We start from the raw sequence: 26373 nt of genomic DNA, 5'->3' as shown, positions 1-26373 counted from the left end.
TTTTATTTTCATAAGGCTGATTGCAGAGCTTGACCGACCATCAGTGCGTACGTCGGTCGCGCTTGTCATAATATGTATGGAAATTCATAAAACCGTTCATAGCTAGACCGACCATACGTTTAGTATTTTTTTAGTGTTCATTAGTGTCATAGTCACAATTGTTGATGCGTATCGTCAGGACCGACGGTACGCACTGACGGTCGGTCAAGCTCTGCAACCAGCCTAAGTTTTAAGTGAAACAGTTGCAAAAGTTTTATATATTATGTTTATAGAGTAGCTAAGCGTTTATCATTACAGTATCTATTATTTACTAATTAATTATTTTATAGTGGTAATGACTAATGAAAACAAGAAAATATTGCTATTTAGTATTTAATCCCTTAATACCATTATTATTAAATACATTTATTCTGTAGTTTTACAATTACAAAGGTAATTTCAAAACTCATGGAAGATAGATATCGATATTTTAAGAAATCATGTGTCCAAATATGCATATATTATAATGAACATGAGTGTGAAAACAGAAATGCCATTTTTTTTACGATACTATTAGCGCTTAAAATATTTTTTCCTTAAAGTAGTTATTTCTGTATTGATATTCGAAATTATACGTATAAATCACGAGTAACGCATAGTCACGATATTGACGCAAAAGCTTCTTAGTGTTGAAGATAAATTTGGTAATTGATATTGGTAGTAAGTATACTATTATAAAAAAAATTGTTTACATCATTTTAATAATGTACACCGGCTTTTCTCGCATAGACAAAACTCAAAAGAAATTCCCATGGAAATTAGGTCGCTCAACGTCTTTCTACCCTACTAATTTACTACCTAGCTTTCCAACTATCTCCAGACACAAACATCATCATATTATTATCACTCCTTTGTGACGTGAAAGACGGACAAACAAACAAATAACCACACACTCGCATTTATAATATTAGTAAGGATTAATAGTATTATTTAATCTTGAATTAATGCCATAAAGAACTGTGACGTATATTTCATCTCAAGTCTTGACTGATATGAGCTGATTAGCCCAGTTATTATTTTCTCCTGAAAATCAGTTGAACGCACTCATAGAGATAAGGCCAATAAGGTCACTGTATGTGATCCGCTCAAATAAAGTAGTAAGGTATTTAATAAAAGCTGATAAATAATACTTTTGTAATAATCCAAAACACGCGATAATCTGTTATATATTGGATGTAGGTACTTATGATATCTTTCATTATGTAGGTATATTTTTTTTAAATCAGATACATATGACTTATATTATTTACTAGCTTTCCTCCCACGCTAAAAAATTCCTCTCGAATCACTCTGTTAAAAAAACGCTTCAAAATTTGTTGCGTAGCTTTAAAGATAAATGCAAATTATAGGGTTATATAGACAGAAAAAGAGACTGTTTTATACTTTAAGTAGTGCTTCGTATTTAACTTCATGTCTGTTAAAATATTAGCGATGTTAAACATATAAAAATCTGTATTTCTGTTGACTTTTATCTCGAGTACTTCAGAACAAAAGATTTACAAAACGTACGTAGGTGTAGTTGTTTAATAATACAATACCTAAGGAAATAATATAATGAGTCGACAAACTTAAGCGTTGCTTATTAGCTAATGGACGTTGCGACTGAAGTGTTCATCAAAGTTTAAAATATATCTATACAACTTTACCATAAAAATCGTTACTTTCATATTAAAATATATCAAAGAAAACTATCGTGTAGTGTAAACAGATACCGTGTCAAAGAAACCTTTGGGTGTACAAGCTAGAGATCGTGTTTGTTGTAGCGCCTTTATTAATGTTTGAGGAGCCGTCGCCAACAATATTATGTAGCGGTTCAGCGGTTCAAATGTTATCTTACTGCCAAGGCTATACATCTAGTCTCAGATGTTTAGAAAAATACTTCCGAATAAGTGCATAATTTACTTTGCCTCGTGGACTTGCATAGCTGGTCGCTATTTAATTAATCAGCGCCAATAGTGTCACTTTTATCTCATTTCTGTTCAGTCTCCAAGTTAATAACAAATCAGTATCGCGTAAACCTTATACGAGATGTGATGTACGTCGTGTCCTTGTATTAGCGAATCGCGAAGTGTAATTATGACAATGGAGTTTCAATATTATGGGAATTTCGAACGGTCTACGAGAAGAATTCAGGAACAGCCTTGGTGGGATGAAGAAGACACGCTCACTGATCGACAGCTCAATGGTAAGAGACTTGACCCGCTAGCGCATGTGTGTGTCCGGTCAAGTTCAATGCCAATAATGATTTATTTATTATGTCAATATATAATCAGTACCTTCATCATTAGAGCTTATTAATTTTAACATTATAAGGTTTTTGGCTTATTCTAACAAATAAGTGCCTTGCTAAGAGTTTTTAAAATTAGATCTTTAAGCAAGTATAATGTGTAATTATATTCTAATTACTTATGTTTTATGGCAATGCGGTCAGTTATTGCTATATGGAAAAGGCACTAAACTATATAAGTATTAAGTAACTATCTGTTATCTACAAGTTCTACGAGGTATATATATTAATAATCATTTAACCGATAAACGCGACGAGAGATGACTGTGATTTACTAATAATATGACTCGTAGTTACATACGTAACGTAGGTATTAATAATACGTGAATAAATAATAAATTATGAAATCGTGTGTACAGTGTAAAGTCCCTATGTGTGAGGTAAATCAGGGAACTTCCCTTTACACATCGTATTTGTCCGTCTTAGTCAGGTGTGTAAAACCTTTACGACATTATAGGCCTTCCAATTCGAACTAAAAGGCGTTTAACTACAATAATTAATCATCGAAGAAATGCAATGATCTTATGTCAATAATTAAGCATCATTAAATATTTTATGTTTAACATCATAGAGCCAACTGACAATTATTATTAATAATTAACAATTTCGTGCTAATTGCAAAAAATATAACATGTACCCTACATTTTAACTAACAGTTTATAGGTTTGGTTAAATTCATCGTTAATGTTTATTTTCTTATTTCTTAGCACAATGAGGTATGAATATTTATATTTTATGCAAAAATGAATATTCTTTTTTTTTTCAGTAAAAACGAGTCGATAATAAGAATGTACTTTTAAGTGTATATTTTAAAAACAAAATATTAAAATATACTTACAAATCAAAAGGTTCGATACTCATGGTCTGGAAGAAACCAGGATGTATTGATTAAAGATAATTTTAGAAACGGTTTTCTAAATATACTCCGGGTACAGTGGCTACCTTTCACACTTTATGTGTTTACTGCTAAAACGAACAATTTAAGTACAAAAAATATTTTTTAGTCGAATAGAGCGATCAATAGTTGCTTGTTTGTTTTTTTAATTATATAATTAAGTACTTATAAATTATTAAACCTTTTATATTTTTTTTATTTAAATTGTTTTAAAAAATCCCCGTGTATAAAATTGTAGTGTCTAGGTAAATATGTGATTTCTCTAATAGGTGAAGATTTTTTAAATTACATTTTAAAGTAAATACTGTTATCAGTTAGCAGGTGATTAACCGTTGCGAGGCAGACATTGTCTTATAAAAATATATTATGGGCAATGAACTCAAACGTCAACTTCCATATTATCATCTTAACAAATACTTTGAAGTAAGCAAATTGAATATTACTTCGAAGGGCTATATATAAATATTACTTCGAAGGGTTCAATATTTCTTAAACAAAGGATTGAGAAGGTATCGATCTATGGTAGCCAGCGTACCCTGAAATGACATAGTAAAATTGAGTGTAGGTTATCGAGGTCATCGTACACCAGGTCAGCGGTCACTGTATTAAAATATCCTAATGTATGCTTTTATGTTTAAACAACATGCTCATAAAGCCCTTGCTTTAATGATCAATAGCGATACCTACAATTTATCTGATTCATTTTTGTAAAACGTTACTCCTGTTGTTTATGCCAGGCAAAGATGTTTTGCCTCGATAAGTATTTACTCCAATAATAAAATTGTTCTACATTTTTTATCTCGATTAATAAAAGATTTTTTTAAGCCCACAAATAATTTAATCGAGTTTAAAGTTCTAAGTGGATTCTCAAAACTAGTCTTCATATTTCAGCAATTAAAATTTCAACCTCATTAAATTTAAGGATTAATTAGATAAAGAAAAAATAATGCTTGCAAAGCAAAAAATTGGAACCACCATAGCGGTGGTATTACCTTTTTTGATTCGAAATAAGATACTTAATTATTTACCTACTAAAGTTTTATATAATAATATAGGTAGTTTATTTAATAAATAAAAGAGCTTATTTATCAAAAGGTAATTTTGTTAAAATTGATGATAAGTATAGTAAATTAATGCCGTCATGCGTTTCATTGGATAGTTACTTCGAAGCAAATTTAATAATGAAATACGAACCTCCCACCATGTGACCAAGTTACAGTTTCAGAGCCAATTTTCTTTTTTATAACCGTCCTAGGCTAGCAGTGGGTTAAGCAAATATCGTGGCACCGTTGTTTTAATTGAATCGCCTGCACGAACTACGAATTCAATTTCAATCTCTGTATGCGACAGTTTAATATTATATTCCTACGTTATGTTACTTTTACATTATATTATGTCACGCGGAATGCATGAAGGGTTGTAGTGTAAAATGTTTATTACATACCTATATCATTTCTATAACGTACATTTTATACTTATGTGCACATTATGTCATGTCTGCGAGCCGCACTATGCTAGTATTAATTATTAATTTTGTATATTAATTTTGTATATGTTGCCTGTATGTATAATATGTATTGTAAAAGGAAGAAATAAATAAAGATTATATTATATATATATATATTATATTAAGTATAGAGATAATTAACACCTGAAGATGCTAATATTAGCTGATTTTAATAAAATATTATATTAAAATAAAATATTATTTTAATAAAATAATCCGCAAGGTGTACTAGATACGCTCTAAATTAAACCTTGTAATTCGTTAAAAAATTATTTACTTTTTAAAGATAAATGTTCATTTAACTAAGTAACGTTGTGTGTATTAGATTATTTTATTAGACAGACACAACAAAAGGCTTTTAAATTGTCAACTATATTATACCTGTGTATATAAATCACGTGTTAACATGTTTGCTTTGATCACGTAACACGTATAAATTTCATTTTATTACTTAGTACGTCATCATCTATAAAATTTGCAAACATTTGTAATAAAGAGGAATATCATGTGTCAATATTATCTGACTTAACTTACGTTTAATATCTCAAGCTGGATGTTTTAAGAATTATACAAGTGATAACTGCGTTAAAAACAACCGACTTCAAACTTGTACTTGCAAAATTTACAAATAATAAACAAAAATGCTCATACAATAAAAACTACTGGGCCTATCCGAATAAAATTTTTATGGGACCAATTCGACACCATCCCGCATCGAACAAAAAAGAATCACGTAAATCGGTTCAGAAACCTTGGAGTAATCGGTGTACATACATAAAAAAATATATATATATATACCGGCCGAATTGATAACCTATTCCTTTTTTTTTGAAGTTTTTTGAAGGAAAATTACAACACACATTAACTTTGTAAACGGTAATATTGATATATCCTTATGAAAATACTGTAATTATTGTAGTTTACACTACTGCTGCAGCTGAAATATTATATAGAGGTTATTCAAAACATCATACCTAATTCATCCATACTAATATTATAAATGCGAAAGTAACTCTGTCTGTCTGTCTGTCTGTTACTCAATCACGCCTAAACTACTAAACCAATTTTCATGAAATTTGGTATGGAGATATTTTGATATCCGAGAAAGGACATAGGCTACTTTTTATCCCGGGAAAATGACGCAATCCCGGAAATCCCACGGGAACGGGAACTATGCGGTTTTTCTATGACTGCGCAGGCGAAGCCGCGGGCGAAAACCTAGTATGTTATAATAATATATTTTATTACATTCAGCATTAAATTACTTTGAATTTACTATTTAAGTTTTGGTACCATTAGATCTTACCATAAAATTCTTTTTTTGCAGGTAAGTGGCATGCCAGAGACACCTTACAGATGCCATCATGAGAGAATGCATGGTGGTCCCTCCCTACACCTCAACGTTTGCCAGCTAGGTACGTCATATTGTGTATTCTCGTCTGAATGTTACTACACACTGCTATACACTATACATACTAATCAATTAATTGAAATGCACACATGAAAACGCGGATATGAATATGTTGTAAATTTTGATATGTTGTACCTATGTTACATAGGAGCTATCTTTTAATGGAAAATCTATCGTATAAACAGAGCAATTAAGAGTAAAAGTCTTAATTTATTTGTATGATTTACTTTGTTACATTATATTACGTATTACGATATGATATTGTTATTTGTGTTGCGATTTGTATTGTGTATCATACTCAATGTCATTGTCGAGTGTTTTTCTTTTTAAGTGCTTATAGGGTTATAGGTACGTGGGAGGTAGAAAATATTATATTATAATGGAATGGTTAGCGATATCACCAATTTCATTAATGGATATAACAAATTTATACGATGGCAAAAATCCTTTCATTTGATTAATGAATTTTATATTCCCGATTTCTTTCACTTCACCTTCCAAATTGTATTGAAAAAATACGTAGGTTCTACATATTCTGAACCTTTAAGTAAAAAGGCCCTGTGAACTACCTCCAAATGACATCATCAATAATTAATTAAAAGTCATTCTAGATATGAGCATAAATCCGAAAACAATCTCATTATTATTTAAAAACGTCAGTGACAGAAATTGTGATGAATACGTCTTATACAAATAGAAGTAAAATATTGTTTCCGTCTTCAGTTGAGACCTCAAAATTATTTAAAACGGTCATTAAAAATGTGTAGGCACCCCTATTCGAAATCCTGTGTAGTAATTTTCTTTGTTATAATTATCGAAATATTTTCCTCAAACTTCCTTCTTCACGTTCAACTGTCGACGTCAGATTTAACATATTTGCAAAATGTGTCGTTTCAACTGATTATATTAAATTAATTTTGTTAATATAATAGATAAATGGTAATTCTCTACCGGTAGGCGGGGGCAGGCGGCTACGTCACCAACGGCAAAATACTTCCCGATCTATAAATGACAATACAATTATAATATACGTATCTTATGGTAGGCCAACCTTGAATACTGCCAACTGCCAATACAAACGCGTTGGAGTTGTGCTTAGTTCATTTTGCGTTAGTACTATTTAATTAATCAAACAGGTGCAATAGAGTCAAGCCGCATGCGTCATAACGTTGTTATCAGTTTAAAAAATATAAACTTTCCTAAGTGCTTTTGTATCTCGAAGAAAAATTAAATGTTTAGACTTAAAGCATAAATTATGAATTTAAAAAATTATTAAGCTTCCTAGTTCCTAGCATGTTCTATTATTATTATAAATACGAATGAAAGGGTGTTTGTTTGTAAGTCCATCACGCCAGTCGATTAGCTGAACGAGTTTAGATAAAATTTGGCACATGAATGAAAGTTGGGCCCTTTTTTTTTTATAGTGGGGAAATCTTCCAAAGAGCAACACCTAGGCTCTCTTGTTTTCCGGGTAATGAATATAACTGCAGACTGAAGCTACCTACTATTACAATGAAAAACGAGGAAATTATAATATGTAGATAAATATTTTATTTATACCCAAATGAAATGATAACGAAAAGTGGAATTTAGATTCATAGTCAAAACGCAATGATATCTATACATATAATAAATCTGTAGAAGGGTCAATTCTGTACATTGAAAATATTGAAAAAATAAATAGCAGGGGGTGTTACTGGATCGATACCAAACCCAAATATGTAATTAAAAAAATTTTTGTCTGTCTGTCTGTCTGTCTGTCTGTCTGTCTGTATGTGAAGACATCACGTGAAAACTACCGGTTCGATTTCGATGAAACTTGGTATAATTATACCTTATTATCCTGGGCGTAAAATAGGATACTTTTTATCCTGGAAAAATACGTAGAAAAAAAATAATCTTACTTTTTCAGTTATCCATAGACGTTGTTCTGTAGAACCGCGAAGACACGTTGCGTATTATTAATTTATTATAGGCCTAGCCGTATTTGGGTCAGATAGATATTTATAAGATGTCATTGTCAGAGTTACTCAAAATGGAGAAACAAACCATCCACGCGAAGACCGACATCCGCGCGGACGGAGTCGCGGGCGGAAGCTAGTCAATAAATAATTAGTTTTCGGGCAAATTATAAAGATATTTCAGTTAATCGAAACTAACAACTACCATTGAAGCTATAATAAAGCGAAAAAAAGAATGTAAAAATCGCATGTCGAAGTATGAAGAATATTTCTTTAACATGCCATCACATGGTGTAGGGAATGCAGTGCATACAGGTGAAAGATACGGATGGTCCTCATACGGCTTCTTCCTTAATCCGGGATAAAGTTACGCTGTTTATTTTGTTTGATCAAGTGTATTACCTGCCTTTTTTAACACGTTTTTATTAGCTTCATCTGTATGTTTGTGTGCTTGTATGTTTGTATGTATCTAATCTTTTTAAGTAAGAGCAAGACCCACTTTAAACGAATATAAATCAAACTTTATACACTTATCAAGGATCGGTGGCAAGGCAATAATTTCATATGTTTATCTTATTAAAACGTGTTTTTTATAGTTTTTTTGGGATGTACAAAAGCTTCATGTACCTAGTGGTTGTAAATTATCATCAATCCTGCATTCTTATAACCTTGTACGTGTATGGAACTATTCATTGTGTATAATTCGACAAACAATTGGCCGATCGATCGTTTTATTAGATACTATCTTGACAAACATATTACAAAATGTGCCATTTATTTTATTAGCCAAAGCCCTAAAGCATAATATAATACTTATATAACTAAAGGTATTTGTGGAAGTTGTAGGTATTAAATAAAATATGCATAGGTATATATACTTACTTATTTAACTCAATATGTAAAAAAATGTAGTTATGAACCTACAAATTATATCTGTATTTTCCTCGTGTTATTGTTTTTGAGTCAAATAAACTTTTTTTTTATTAAATATTTTTTTTATAAGAAAAGTATTATTTTTTTACAAGAAATCCATTTATCCGCGAACATTAACACACTTAAACAGCCCTGACCTCAGGCTTTGTATCTTCGCTAAAGAAAAACGTTACAGTATTTTATAATTTTTACCGTTACGATGAATTAATGTCATGATTAAGTTACAAAGATAATTTTGTACAAAATAATTATTAATTATAGGATAATAATTAACTAATAATGTAAAAAGCCAAATAAGCTTAAAGCTGTTTAATGTACATTTCTAATTTTACTTAATTTGAACGAAAAATAACGTATCACCATAATTCTTACTGGAGGTAACTTCATAATTATTATACTTATTAATTATTATAAATAAACTGTTGACAGAACGTATATTAAATAACGTAATAGGTAATTATTTTAAATTGCTTTAACACATCACAGAAACATAACTAAAATACCAGGCATAAAAATTGTGGTATGGAATACCAGTAGGATAATGCTGCGCAGGTATCTAAATGCTGACTTGCATATTGTGTTATTGGAACATTATGCAAAATGTACCTATACAAAATACACTTCTGAGGATATATAAACTGACATATTGCATTAATTGTGATAAATTTCTGAAGATGGCTGAGAAAAACAGTTAGGTAAAGTGTGGTTGAAGTTATGATAAACGTAATGCGAACGTTAATCTCTTAGAGGCTGCGCTTCTCAAATTGTAATTTCACGCATATTAAATAAGCAATTTAATGTATATCACAGACGTGCCGTCATTTCCATCAGTAATAATCTCATCATATGGCACCGAAATTCGTTCATTTCCCTCTGGTTATATCCGATTGAATCAGTGTAAGATCGTGGGTCTGTATACTGTAGTCTGTATAGGCGCCGCGGCAACCGGCAGTCTTTGGAGGGCGCTCGCATCGTAAACACGCTGCGCCATTGTCGTTCGCACCATATTATGCTCGGACTCGCGACCAGCCGTCCTCGTCGTACTGTCCGGTACGATGACTGACCAAGACCGCAGACACGCGCTCCTCGCTTTCTACGCTCCAACGGTACAAAAGCGACCGCGATCTCATCCGTTACACTGACATGTTTACATACACTGCTTTCCAGCAGATGAATAAAAGTTCCTCAGTAATAAACACTCTCTGTACCCAGCTGATCGACTGAGTCGTTGCGAAACTTTACGGTGAAGTTTAAAAATACTTTGACGTTAGTGGAAAGTGAGGATAAAAGATGTGTTCGTGTAGCAAATTTTACGACTTTTGGAAGAATTCATGTGGAGCAGGTGAGAATGGAAATGTTTAGCTCAACTGTTGCAGTGTAAACTTGTCTAAGGTTATACGATTACGTACTTCGGATTTTCGCAGACAGATAACCTTGTTTTTTCTCTAAGATTGTAGGTAGCTCTATAAACACAACATAAGCGTAAAACAAGTTATTAGACCGTATGCTTTACGTTTTGGATATCGTATAATTTTAAGATACTTATCAAAATTATAGAAATCGGCTCGTGTAATGGTCATAGCTAATTATGAAATTGAATTAGCTAAACAAGCAAGCAGCAATTACACATCAAATTTTTGCTGCCAAGATATCAAGGCTTAATAAACAATAATTGAATATGGTATTTAGAAAATCTTAATAATCTACAAAGTTTTTAAAGATTTAAAAGCAATATCAATTCGCTTTTACCGAAGAGATTGTGGTTCCGCGTTTCGATATTCAGGGTCACCAACATCATGAATGGATACCATTTTTATATCCGCTTCGAGGCTTTGGATTTAATTTAAAATAAGATTGCAAGAGCATTATTCTCTAAGTAGTCGCTAGGGACAGAATCGTATTATATGTCCCACCTTGACACTCTTACCACACGGCAACAAAACAGTAATCCAATAAGAATTGCGATATTCTATTTCCCACAAACACTCGTATAGGTTTTTGCAATTTGAACTGCATAATGAGAATTGCAGGCGGTCTCGGAGGGTGGTCAAAATAATTTGCTGTAGTTCACTCAACATTTTATCGTATTTAAACTGGCGTATATATCCATGAGCAATTCAAATTAACAGCCGTTCTCACGACCTTACGTCTTGCTGATGATGATCATAATAAAGTGGGAAGAATATTTAGCACAGTCTTTCCTGCTATAAAAATGCAATCATCTTTATTAAATTCAATATTCTGAATAACTTTCTCACCATTAATTATCAAATATTAGATACTATGAAAAGTTTGTTGGTATGTGGCCAAAATTAATGACCTTCGGTGATAAAATTGCGGATGATAAACTCGTCCAAAGAATGATGTTCATTGATTTGTAAGACTATAAGGTACCTATCCAATACTTTAAATATTCATATTAGGTATATCTGTATCTATATTGTATTACATAACTATTAAAATTTATTTGGTCAGTTTTTGTCAAGGTCATGTTTGTGCAAAATAATGTGAATTGGACTTATGGAAATTTTATTGTATAATTTATTATACTGTAAATGTATCTACAATTACGAAAGCAAAATAAAATTTACTATCTAATTAAAAAATAATTGTCAAAAATAGTTATTGTGTAAATAAAGTATTTTAAACAATGTATCTAAAAAAAATATCAACTATTTAAATAATATTTTTAGATCTGTCAAACACCTACCAGATCGGACTCTCAGTGGAGTTTCGTTTGCAAAAATAGCGGACCTATATTGTTAATTATTTAAAATAATAAGTTAAAAAATATATTCATGAGTTTTCAATCTATAGTGGTTTAAAGTTAACTCAAAAATGGAGCATTTTCGTAAATTTTCTAAAAAATCTTAGAGAAAGTGTAAGAAATGTTATAGTATGCTATATATTCGTGATCTACTCAATAAGCTCTTTCATTTGATACCCAACACAGGATGTTTTGGAAATTTTTATTTTTTTCTTTGTATGCCATATTTATTTACCGGGGTGGGGGGAGGCGGACCACAAAACTGGTTGGCAACATCTGTCTATAGCATGTCTGGGATCTATATAATATATATCAGAAGTCAGATTCAGGTCCGCTATTTTTGCAAACGAACATCTCCTTGGAGCCTGCTCTATACCTTATAATTTTAATTGCAATTAATAATTGCAGATTTTAGATTAAAAAATGTATTTTCGTTCTTACTCATTTGTTTTAACTCAATTAACTTTCTATTTTCATAGAGGATTTCTAAAAAATACAAATTAACTTGCCCACTATTGACAGGAAATAAGTATGAGTTATGATGATTGATGAATTTCTTATAATATTTTAATATTTTCTCGTAATGGTCTTTCTTTTTCACTGGTTTATTCAAAACTACCTTAAGTACTAGATTTATTACCTACAAACATTTTTTATAGTATTAACTTTACCATTCCCTAGAATCGAACCTGAACTTATTAGGTACCACTATACAAAACACGACTTCAACATTTTCCAATATAGTAATCACTTGATAATAAATCATAAATAAACTCAAACTCAAACTCAAACATTTATTTATTCAATTAGACTTCTTTTAGAAGCACTTTCGAATCGTCAATACATATTTTTAACATTTACCACCGATTCGGAAAGCAGTAAGTATATCTATGGAGATGAACCGGCAAGAAACTCCATTCTTTTAAAATCATGTCAATATTACAATTCAATTTTACACATAAATAATATCATAATATGCCAAAGAACTGTCCTGTGGTTCTTACGCGACAACCCACCATGGATTTTCATCTTCCATATATTCCTTAATGCTGTAATAGGCTCTCTGAACTAATACATTTTTTACATAAGTTTTAAATTTAGCACTACTAAACTCTTTAAATGATGGTTTATGTAGGTATCTACCTATGTCTACGCTTTGTAAGCAACCCAAAAAAAGTTTGGTTAAAAATAAAGTACATACACATATTCAGTCCGGTTCAATAACGCTATGATCAAAAATCAATAATTTCAATTCGACCACTTTAGTTTTAGCTTCGTTATACACATTGTGTTCTCAAGTGTTATAATGAAAACGATTCCAGAAGAACCGAGCTGCTATAAACAAGTCAATTATCGATAATCTATTTTCAACGACCTTCTCAATATTATTACCCGATATTTTACATGTAGGTTTATTAGTTTAAAATTTGCTGCACATAAATTCTCGTACATGATTTTGCTTTTTTGTCAATAAATTATTGTTATACTAGCTTGATTTTTAAAAACTACCAAAAGGAAAAAACTTGTAAAGGATAAAGTAAGAATATATTCAATTATTTTTGAATATTCTCATGATAAGTAGGTAGATTTTCTCACAAACACGTTTGACATTTGCGAGACTGTTTGTACATAAGATTATCGTAAATAAAAGATTATTTGGATAGAAGTATATGTATAGGTAGTGACATATAATATGTGTAAAGTGGAATTATAATATTCCCACTACGAAGCTGTGACTCGTTAAAGATGTTTAGGTGTAATTAATAATTATAAATATTAATTTAAATTAACGAAATCAACCTAGATGTTAATTAAATGCTAATTAATTAAATGTTAATTAAAAATCTATATTATTATTTTATTTATTATATCAGCCACCCGCGTAACATGTGCGTTTCTTCTTTATCTCTTACCTTGGGCAATCTGGAAGAGATCGCTAGTAAGCGATAAGGCCGCCTTATGTACCTACCTTATGATGTACCTTTGTATAATTGTAGATATTACTTGGTGTGGTATATTAAATTGATAAATAAATAAATGCTTTTTGAACATAATTATGCACTATGTAGTAAGTTATAAATAATTCTAATCTGCTAATCCTTTTATTTATACTAGAATAAGAATTCAACTTTTCTAATTTCAATCACGTATACAATATCATATCTAATATATAAAAATCAATGCCACTTTTCGTTGTAATTCCATAACTCGAGAACGGCTGAACCGATTTCGATAATTCTTTTTTTATTATATTCCTTGAAGTACGAGGATGGTTCTTATGTAGAGAAAACGTTAATATGTACCACGGGCGAAGCCGGGGCGGACCGCTAGTTGTTTATAAACATGCATATACCTAATCGCTTTTCTCATGTTAAGTGTTAACAAACTTGTTCTAATTTTCTTTTCTAGAAATGTATCAGAATTTACAAGATCTAATAAAAGTTTTATCAGGTAGGTATGTGGCTCCAATAAAGTTTACAAGTTAATTAGTTTATAGACAAAATTGCACGTGGAATTTAGTACGTGATAGCGGGAATTAAAACTGGGTATTGCCATAGTTTACATTTGTGAATAAGCGATGCGTGCAGAGATCAAGGGAGATCACAGTCTTCACAGATATGTAGAGATATCTTTGAATTATCACAGTTAAACATTACCTTTTATTATGATAAAACATCACAGAAGGTAATGAATTTCACCACTTTTTTTTAAGGAACATTAATTTTTTTTTTGTTTAAGGTAAATGTGGGGTATTTACCAAAATTTATATAAGAAATATTTGTCCTTGGGAAAAAGGCGACTTGACGTACAATAATGTGATCGATCCTATAGGGGTTCCGTTTTAACCTCTTGAGGCACGGAACCCCTTAATATAAAATCTTATGTTTTAAATTTGTTTACCTATATACAGCACAATAGTGTAATCATACTATAAAGGTTGTATTCGTGAGGCTATGATATTCCACCAGTATCAATACAAAGGAATTTAGTATCATAGTAATTGGCCAATAAGTTTCGATACTTCGTAACTGCTCATTCTTAGACAAAGCGAGACACGTTCAGAATCACGTTTCCATATTATTTAATTTATACTGAACTGTAACTAATTGATTCAAGCTTAGTGCATTTAAGAAAACGTCACTAAGAAAATTCATTTGTTACACTTAGCTCGTGACTTGCCTTTATTACCACTGAAAATGGCAAACTGTTCTATGATACACGTTAATGATATAATCTCTGATTTGAAATACCGCATTGTACGTTTAATAGTTATGATACCTCTATAATGAAACGCTAATTGCAATAAAAAACCACCTTAAACTATAGTTTAGTGAGGTATACCTCACCCTATCTTCCGGGTTGTTGTAAAGGTTGTTTATGACGATAAAACCGCTATCTGTATATATAATAGTACTAGGTATAGGTGTTCGTTTGTTCTGAGTTTCTATGATGATCAGGAAAGACGTTTTTCATGATTGAAATATTCATCATTGAAATATTTCTGCTGAACTTATGGAGATTTTGCGGCATTAAGTGAAAATTGCATTGAAATTTTGAGTTTAATCTGTAGCTTATGAGTAATGATCACGTGATGTTTTAATACAATTTCTACAGGGTTGAGTCATGCGCGGGTTGCACTAAGTGGATCTGATTTAATAAATTACGTACCTACAATGGACAATGATATAAAACTGTTACGTAACGAGGAGAACAATTTATTGATGGTAGTTACTTCATCTGTTACAATGATACGCTCTTTAATACAATAACAATCCGTTCACAAACAACTACCTGTGTATTTCATGAAAAATATCATCTCATTTCTGAAATTCATAGATAGAATAGATAAGGATGAACGTCCGGAACGTTAGTTTGCTAGATTAGAGTCATGATTATTCATAAGTAAAAGTCCGTGAATAAAAATTAGTTTTGAAAGATGGGCGTCCTTGACTATTGAGAATACATATTTACATTTTAAATGGTAAATGATATTTCTCGGTGAATTTTGTCTTTGATAGGATCTTTGTAATTATTTACTTATTCAATCAAAATGTGGTTGCATTTATCGTGCTTCATTTCAATAATATTGAGAAGAAATCAATAGGCTTAGATAATAATCTAGGTATGTTTAGCAAAGATGTTTTCTTTTAAAATGTGTTCATTGCTAACATCGACAAGGTGAAGTTATGTGATCCGCATCTTTAAGATAACAATACATATTTTATTGTTAGTTTTTGCGATGTTTTAGAATAAATTGATATTTCAATGTGTGCATTAAAATTATAAGAAACCGTTAGAACTTTTAAAATGTAAAATTTGTACATATGATGTAAATTATTAACAATACGATAAGTGTCGCATATTGAATGTATTAAAATTAATATGAAAATAAATTGAATAACACTATTATTAGCAAAGAAACATTATTTGATGAAATCCCGTGGAAAACTTGGAAACTATCCGAAAAATCTTTTCCGTGCCGTTGAACTTTCAATAAGTAATTTCTCTACAAGCGTCAAATATTCTTCGTTGTTTAAGCTCTACTCTTTACATTCATATTTCGGTTTACTTTTGTTTACAAGAAAAGCATTTTAATCAATACATTTTGGTCTACGCAATTTATTTTTGAAGTGAAAACTTCTTTAGCGGCGTTGGGTATAAAATCTTAAACTCGCGTCAGGACACGTGGCCTGATCGAAAAAGCGTAAGACGGATGTTTTTTTTTTTTATTTTATTTATTTATGCTTTATATTGCTCCACAATTTAATGAAATTTAATTTTATTAATTATTATCTTTAAAAAAAATGGCAGCCTTATCGCTATATAGCGATTTCTACCAGACTATAATTAAGCGTATTGTTAAATATCAGATAAATTTTATTAATTCCGCCTCCGCCGCCATTAATTAAATCAACCTCTCTTCAACCAACTAACTACCCAATCAAATCCAGCCAAATTTAATTTTAAATATTGTATTAAAAATGCTAAGTTATACAATTTATATTTTATACCTACCCTTGACCTTGAATCCAAATGATTATTTACAGAATTAGAATGTTTGTCTGTTTAATAATAAATAATTAATAACCACGCAAAAATGATCGCAAAATTTTAGTTTAGTCATCATTAGATATTAAGATTAAAATAGATCAGAAAGCATAGAAGTTGCGTGACTTTTTACGCAAAGAATCAAAAGAAAATGGCAAAAAGCTGTTTTTGATTAAAATGCAAGCATATCTAAAACCAGTTCAAAATGAAGTGTTTATAGTATTCGCGTGTCCCGAACCATTTAGCCTAGATTTCATTTTGATATCTGTTTTTATAGCAATTTCGGTAAACGTAATATCCATAAAAAGTTTAATTAAATCATAGCTGATTGTCCGATTAATAATTTCTATTACTACCTCTATGTTTGCGCTTTTACCTCGATCTCAATATTTGTAAATCTGCAATTAAAATAACATGCCGTTTCTCGCTAAAAAAATTATAGAATTTTGTGCAGATGAAAGAATGGATAGGCTGGATCAATCAATTTCAACAGGAATCCGCAAACTAAAAAAGTGGACAGCGTACGGTCGTATGTTTGTTTAAATATTGTTTTTTGAAATAATAAAAAGTAAAAACTGACTTGCACCTGACATGTTTAAATGTTTATTTCAGAACCTAAGTTTAAGCAACAATTGATATTTAAAGAGAACATTATTGTAATTTTAGAATTAAATAGATTTAATTTAGGTCCTTTCAGAGTGGATTCTATAAATATCATTTTTTTTTTACATAAAATTGTGAAAGAAATAATTGCACCAATTAGGAGCGTTTCTAACTGTACAACCGTCCCTTTTATCAAGAAGCAATTAGGGTCCGACTAATTAAGTAACCTTTAACTTCACTTCAATGGTCAATGAAGGGTGCAAGCCGTAACGGTCTATTTCTGTTTAGAATTTTTCATTGGGAATATTTAGAGGCATATGTATTGTTCGAGACTACCTATAAAATATACAAGCACAATTTAAAAATATTGTTTAGGTTCGTGATCTCAAATTACAAAATGCCCACTTTTTACCTTGCTTAACTCAGGCTCAGTATTGTCGCTATTTCATCCCCTTTCAACGAAAATAAACGTGACTAAGTGCATTCCTCAATTTTGAATTATCGCGATTGGCCAAAATTCTCCCTGTCACCAAATTTAACGAGGATTCATTTACTGAACCGTTGTCTTAGCGAACGTCAGCAATAATTGTTTTGGGAGTGGCAAATATTTCGCTAAGTTTTTGTTCGTATCAACTATGAGCAGTCTCCATTATATTTACTTAATTTTATTAAGTGATGTCATGTTTATATATTACTATATTATGTTTTACGGTACTAAATCATCTTGATTAACCTTTATTTTATTTCCTGTTAATTTTATAGTAACATGTTAGTAGTATTACTTTTTCTAGCATGGATTTATAAATATTGCGACTATCTCATTGATATCTAGACATTATTGGGTCAAAATCTTTCAATATTACCTCCGGGACCAATAAAACAATATTATTTTTGGATCTTCCTGAATATCAGGAAACTTGTGAATGAAATATTTCAAAGCCTAACATCTAACGAGGTTTATTCAAGTAATAAATCTTTATATTATGTCGTCCTATTAAATTATTATGCCTCGACTAATGAAACAAACTTGCACTATGCCGCTATAAACATTTCCGAGGTGACTTAAATTTTATTCTACGTGATTCAGGTCAATCGTAACTGTACGAAGGTACTCATCTCCTTTAATATGATTCATTCAAACACGGAACAGATTTACGATATGTCCCGCTTGACCTACTCGTTCTTGTCAACTCTTTTAGAGTTATTTTGTTAAAAAGATAAGCGATGAGATATATGCATAAAGAACTGATGAGCATTTTTATTTTCATCTTTCTTATAAATATGTAATAATACTTAATTAATAGTCAATTTCATAAAATGTAAGTTATTAAATTGATGATCATTTCTTATCATAACGGTGTTTGACCGTAAATGAAGTAAAAAGTAATATTAGAGTTGCAATTTATGAATTAAGTAATCAATTATTCGATTATCAATATAGGTAACAGATACACGTAGGTATATAGTAATCCCGAAATATAAACATTCGACCGTACATAGTTCAAATAGACGTTATGTAAAGGAAACCTATTTTCGTTGTGTGAAGGCCGATTTCGAGATTCAGTAGCTGTAACGATATAATATTATCAAGATCTACTGCAGAAGCGCCAGTATAAAACTTTGAAACATACGCTTTATTTCATGGGCCGTTGGTTTTATTATGTACAATCCTTTACTAATTGTTACCCTTGAGAGTTGAGATTGTCAGCAGCCGTCGAACATTTTAATCGCCTTTTACAAAATTAAATAGGCACTTATTATTTTTTAATTTCATTATTGAAAAGTTTTATGTTCTATGATTTTATGGAATTTTGCATATACGGAAGTAAAATGACCGAAACAAACTGCATAACTGCTATATATTCGCATATATTTTATACTTAATTAACAAACATCTGTATAACATTTTAGAATGCACGGGAATAAATGAGCGGCAAGAAAGACGCATCAATGTCACAATAGACAATAGAGTATAGATTATAGACGATTCAGTACGTATTCGAATTATACATGTGACATGACAGAGTTGAATAATTGAATCTAGCCGTTTATCGCTTTCTACATACATTTTCAATGAGACACGCCATTACTGCGCCGTGTATTTTCTTTAATTAGGAATAAACAAATCAGCCACAATTATACATAGCTACACAGCTACGAAGCTTGATTAAAAATAAATCTAAAGTTTTTGAGAATGACCTAAATAGAGTAATGAATTAAATTGTGATTCATCAAGCAGTACAGACAAGGTGGGTGTTCAAAAATGACGTTTCAAATGTGAATTACAGACATACTTTATTTATTATCTATCAAATAAAACTAAATCTGAAATAATATGAAAAAATCGTGATAACAAGACGAAGCAACGGAGTGTAAAACATGCGATGTAATTAAATACTTTATTTGTGAAATTGCAAGGTGGTTTTCTTTCAGGAGAAAATGAATGTGGGAATTCCCATATTATCTCGAAATACTGACTAGGATGAATAATTTTCACCAACACTTAGCAACTCTTTCGAAATATACAGTTAACACACAAAAAGTTATTGGGAAAATGATTACGCACAAGAGAAGACTGAAAGTTGTGTTAAGGGGAGTCCTTTCAGCGAAGCGGAGTAAAATTGGTTTGCAAGATCAAATTTTTCATGTATTTGCAATTATATGACGCTTCTAGAAAAAATAATCAATACACTTCAAGATATTTCCTAAAAAGTGTGCTAATTTGTTACACAACCACGTGTATTTTGGTCGATCATATAAAATCATAAAAATAGGCTAAAATAAAGATCGAAAACGAATTATTTATTAATGAAATTTCTGATTTTGGAAATAATTTTTATATAAGGATATGTATTTTGATGTACTGCAGAAAACGTGCTAAATTTTGGTTTTCTACTGAAGCCCTGTAATTATTAAATACATATTATATCTCAGAACTTAACGTTGCCCAGCGTTTTCTTTACAAACCGCGCTGCCCGCTACCCCGCCAGTCCTGATCAGGCGCTTGCTAACGTAGGACCTGTGTCAAATTATCTCCGCTCGATTTTACGTTTTGAGTAACGATAAATTATTGAAAATGGGTAACAAAACAAACAAAATTCGGAAGAAAGCAGTGTCAGTATCAAAAAAAAGAACAGGAAAAGAGAACTATAAGAAACGGAATGTAAATTGAGTAATATGATAAAAACGTAGTTACTTGATGACACAGAATAAAAATATCAGTTGGTCATAAAGTTTCACCTCGTACCTATGCTTTTATTTCAAAACGATAAAAGCTGCGTGTGAAATAAGAGTTTAGTTTATAATAATTTGTTTTATATATATAATACTAGTGGTCCGCCCCGGCTTCGCCCGTGGTACATATTTCGCAATAAAAGGTAGCCTATGCCCTTTCTCGGGTATCAAAATATCTCTATACCAAATTTCATGCAAATTGGTTCAGTAGTTTAGGCGTGATTGAGTAACAGACAGACAGACAGAGTTACGTTCGCATTTATAATATTAGTATGGATTATTATTACGTAATTGGTGTATTATTTGCATAATTTTGGGGTATAATTATTAATTACAGTTGTTTATTTTAAGGAAAAAAACAATAATGATTATTAGTTAAAAAATAATTGATAATAGTCAAATAATAATGATTATTGACTAATAATAATTATTAATCACTACAGTAAAAGTTCCTTATTGGCGGGGTATATGTTTATTATGTTCCATAAAATATATGCCTCGAATACAGAAACCGTGAATACGGAATGGTAATTATTATATGGGATTATAGGTTCTACGTTATACGTTCCTAGGTGACGATTGAGATTTTTTTCGTGTCTCATTTTTTTTAGTTGACATTATAAACTAGGAAGAGTGCAGTAGACGTTACTCGATCACAATTTTTGTAACGAATGTGAAAGACGAAACAATAAAACACGCAAAGCGGCTTTTACTATAAACGGAACTACATTTAAAAATATACTTTATATTTATTGAGTTATAAGGTTGCTTCCATTCTGTTTATTTACATTCTCAAAAACATCAATCGCGGCAAAGGCGGCTTGCGACAAAGGCGGCTTGGGTCAAAGGCCTCGGCGATATCATTTAACAACATAATATTATGTACTTTAGGCAAACTTGTAATAAGATCTATTTTACTTTCTTGTTAGTCCATTTGACAAGGATATAAGGTTAGATACCTATTGGAATAATTTTATTATTATGTATTTACTTATTAAATCCGCGAATAAAAAAATTTTTAGTCGCGAATATAGAAATTGGGTCGCATTTTTTTAATTCCCGAATAGTGAAAACGCGAATAAAGGAAGCGCGAATAAGGAACTTTTACTGTATAATAGATGATAATAGTTAGATAATCATTGTTATTATAGTTCATTGAAAAGTTTGTCTCGTTTCAGCACCATACTATGCCTGATTAAATAAATAGATAATAGATAATAAATACAAGGGGAAGTGGGAGGCGGACACGCGCAGGCTCGCTCGCGCACCCTTCGCACACCTTACTGCCGCCACGTGATCGTAGTGATGTGACTTGACCAACGCTGTACTCGATAGTTTACAAGAAAAACTATATTTTAACATATTAATATTTGACTTTAATACTTTAAAACTTTTTTAAAAATTTATTAAAAATAATTTTGTGTTGTGTTTTGTATCATACACTTTCTAATATTATGAATGCGAATGTATTATAGTGTAAATGTAAAGTATGTAATGTTACGATATTATATTTTAACCGCTAAATTGATTTTTGAAGGTTTTGGTAGGTATAGAATTGATATATATTTATATTGTTTATTATTTCATTTTAAATTATTAATTAATTCTTATTTTTATTTAACATTAAATACTATTATTATTTGATTTATTATTAAAAAATAGTACTAAACCCGATCTTTTATTTTCATAATTTTAATATTTAAGAAGTCCACACGTTTTTTCAGATATTTCAATTATACATTTTTTTTAAACTACTTATAATTAATAGAAGACTTTACATTATTATTTAAAACTACATATATTTATACTTTCTTCATACATTTCTCCTTTAATAACATATTGAACAATATATTTTCTTATGTTACATATTTATTTACATAACTTATCGATAGCTCAACACGCAATTGATACCTACCCATCCCTATTTGTCACACACACATCTATATAGTATCTATAGCTCATCTGCCTTCGATGCGCACTAAGCAATTTGTGCAATACACGCGCTCTATACTATTCTAATATTATAATACTCTAAGCTTCTACTGGTAGCAGCAAGTAATATTTATTAGTTACACCAAGTACTTCCATAATTATGTTGTGCTTGTGCTAATTAATAAATTCCTAGTACCTACTTATCTCAGTTTATAAAGTTGTAAATGCTTACTTTATTTACTTTTATATTTACAATCTGACACAAACACTTTTACATTGCTTACATAATAAAAATTGATCACAATTTACTTTTGATATATTACGTTACGAAAAACAAACGACGCGAGGAGCGCGAGGAGCGCGAGTCACGCGAACGGCCCCCCACACTTCACCTCCTAAAATCTTGCCTCGCGTTGAAATACCTCGCGTTAAACCCTGAACATAATTGGAACGACTGGACATTTGAAGATTGGAAGTAGCATTTCATATTCCAAAAAAGACAAAATTATACAATGTGTGTATAATGACCCAAATGTCATGTTACGATACATCTGTATATCCCGAGTGAAGTCATTAACACCGCTCAGAAATAGATTGAGCTCTAGAAATTGAAGGTGTGTGTCGCATATTAGCACGTATAGTTACTACCGGGCTATTTCCATCACACGGAAGCTTACGCCAATACGCCGACATTAACAAAAACAAATATATCGTCTTGTTTACTCATTAATCAAATATTTACAGCTGATTTAAATAAATGCTAGCTGACGTCATTACTTAAAATCGTAGCGTAATTTTCCAATGTGGTTGCGGTATCCATTCTTGTATTTTATAAGTATCAAATTTTTAATAAGGCTGGATACTCAAAGTAAAGTAAAAGATACTTAATCAAAATAAAAAATCTTAAACTGATCGGTGCAAAATTAATTTAATTAATGTTATTCGCTCATTTATTTATTCCGACCTCTAAATATCTCGATTTATAAATTAAAACGGAATAAGACAAGAGCCGTCAAGTTATTCATACAAGGGCATAAAAATTATGACCAGATCAAGAAAAACAATATCATAGATAGCTTTAAGAAAATTATTAGCACTTGTTTGTCCACAGTTGAGTATGATAGAATTTTTCATAAAACTGGTAGTCTAGACTCTAACGTCGTTCAAACCAGTATGAATAAAACAACACCGTCGTGTCTGGTGCACTTGCACTCAAATGCACATAAATGCACCGGTAATTATAACCTCTAAGAAAGATTAATAGCGCATAGTAAGGTTATTATTATAATTGATTATAATAAATATTAAATACCTAACAAATTGCCACAATTGTTAAAAATCTCTTAAAAATAAATAAATAAATCCCTCTTCTATTAAAATGAGTACTTACAATAATCTAATACGATACAATAATACACATACGAATATTATACTCATAGTTTAATTAATTTCGGTAGGTAGTAGTACTCTTGTATTAAATATTGACTTTTCCACCTTTTACATAACTCATTTCATTTATAATGAAGTAAAGAAAAAGGTTTGACAGTGAGGTTGTTTCGATGATAAATCGTTATAAAATAATAATATTTTTGTTATAACGGGGTCACATTTATTATAGTAGTATGTATAGGTGATTAACCTGAAAATGATCATCATATTCGACATTACTATTGACACTCAAAAGTCAAAATGTAGAATTCAATTGTTATTTCTAAAATCCAAAAAATCCACAATCGCTGTGTCAGAAATTATATTTTGCACGGTATGTACCTGTCACTATTAATTTTTCTATTCAAAAACGTTCAATGTCTTTTTTTTGCTTTGAGTGATTTTGCATCTGCATACAACCTAGACCTTTATTTATAAGATCAATACTTTTTAAATTATCAGATGCGTTGGGCCAGCACTATTAAATATGAGTTATGACGCGCGCATGTTCTCAAATCATCAGAAGCCCACAGACTATCTATTTAGTAGACAGCTCAGTGGCCGATGACCCAATCCCAAATTTGTCTCTTTACAGCGATAACCTTAATGGCTTAAATAGATTTAAATCTACCTCTACAACACATTTAACTTTTATTCTTCTTCTCTGCTTAAAGACGCAGTAAATAACTGACATTAAAAATTGCTAAAGATACTGTAAAATATCTGTAGTTTCCAGAAAAGGCGCTCTTTGAATAATATACAAAAAGTTGGATAAATTATATCGTATCAACGATCGTATAACCTTCAGTTTTTATAGAAATGATACTTGATAGTGTACAAAAACATTTAAAAATACAATTAAAAGGTATTTTAAAAATTATATAAATAAAATGTACGATGATATTGGAGAATTTTTTGATATTATAAGTTATAACAGTATAGAGACTTGTAGCTTGAATCTTGCGTCGAATTTCGTCCTTATAAATGCGGTAGTAAAACTACGAGGGAGGCAAAAAATCCTTACTAACTTTTATATGTATAATACTTATTAGAAGGATTCCATGTCCAAAGTTCTCAATTGGTATGGCATGAAAAAGACCATATAATAAAAATAACTTAGTTTGCTTAGAAAGAATTTATTATAATTCACAGTGCTCACCTCGACGTTTCTTCTAATTAAAAAAACTTCCTTCCTATAAGATTAATTGAAGTTCCGTTTTATCATGCAATAAAAACAAGACGTTCAGAGTTAAAGGTGAACGCGTTTATCTTGTATGTATGATAGAAAAGTACAAGTACTTACGAATATACAATGTTGCCATCATGGTTACTTTAATTCCTGACAATATTCTCTAGGACAACCTATATCAGGACCTCTAATGTCATTAGAACTATTGATTCCGCATCGATCACTTTATACTCGTACGTAATTATGACAGTGACGTAGGCTCTGACGTGTTACGTAGAGCCATGGTACAGCTTATTGGTACTTTTTCCTAATGCTATATAGCAAATTTGTCTAGAGATATCATGTTTGATATCAAATAAATTGGAACTAGCTCTGGTCGGCTCAAGAGAGTCAGCAGAAAAAAATCAATTGCTATCTTTCTAATTTCGTGAAACACGTAATCGGGTAGTTAGTCGTTTTGCAACCTGTGTCCCGGTACAAACTTGGAGGAAGCTGCCTGTCCTTTCGACCCATCGAACTATGAAAATCATTGGATGGGGAGTGCACTCGTTTTCACATACATATTATGCGCTATCATATTGTGTCTTTAGTTGCAGTTGCTTTATATCCAATTAGATTGGCTGTCGTAGTCGGGATAGAACTTAGTGAAAAGGACATTATTATACACAACATTATAAGAATAATCAAGGTCCAAAAAATTATTATAACATAAGTAACTTGAATTGCTTAATCCATATAATATGTAGGTTGGCTCTATATAGAGCTCTATGATAATAAATATGAGAGTGAGAATTTCGGATAGAAATGAATTCCAAATACTACTACTTTTACCTAATTACAAGGCAACTCTTCCATTAGTAATCGTTTAGTAATTAACTTATATAAAAAGTTAATACAACAGAGCGATCGATTTATCAAGGACACGTTTTGTTAAAGCATTACGTTAATACCTTTTGAACGTAAACGAGCGTGTGTATATAAAATAATAGTCATTGCCAGATATCGACTTATATTAAAACTAGCTGTTGCCCGCGACTTCGTCCGCAATTAGGTCGTTTTTCGTCATTCGTCGTTTAAAAAAAATAAGTGTAACTTTATTTTAAAATGTTAATTATTGTCTCTTATAAAATTTAACTAC

At 30.9% G+C, this 26373-nt stretch overlaps 1 protein-coding gene across 4 annotated transcripts in view; it reads left to right on the top strand.

Moving 5' to 3' along the window:
- The window catches only part of LOC123696278 (RNA-binding protein 12-like), a 56592-nt gene that overhangs the window by 8620 nt on the left and 21599 nt on the right, over positions 1-26373 (top strand). Inside the window, exons 1-2 of one of the 4 annotated variants that reach the window (XM_045642356.1) lie at positions 1895-2224; positions 6056-6143. The exons of 1 other annotated variant lie outside the window; for it this stretch is intronic. In XM_045642356.1, coding sequence (XP_045498312.1) covers positions 2138-2224; positions 6056-6143 — 175 coding nt within the window. In that variant the 5' untranslated portion in view covers positions 1895-2137. Of the gene's footprint in view, positions 1-1894; positions 2225-6055; positions 6144-9976; positions 10376-26373 lie in introns of those variants that run through there. 2 more of the 4 variants (XM_045642357.1, XM_045642359.1) reach the window with 2 other exon arrangements.

This window comes from Colias croceus, chromosome 12, assembly GCF_905220415.1.
Source record: "Colias croceus chromosome 12, ilColCroc2.1".
In the NCBI taxonomy this organism is placed as follows: Eukaryota; Metazoa; Arthropoda; class Insecta; order Lepidoptera; family Pieridae; genus Colias; species Colias croceus.
The sequence above is the reverse complement of the archived record's forward strand: the minus strand, read 5'-3'. Positions and strand labels throughout refer to the sequence as shown.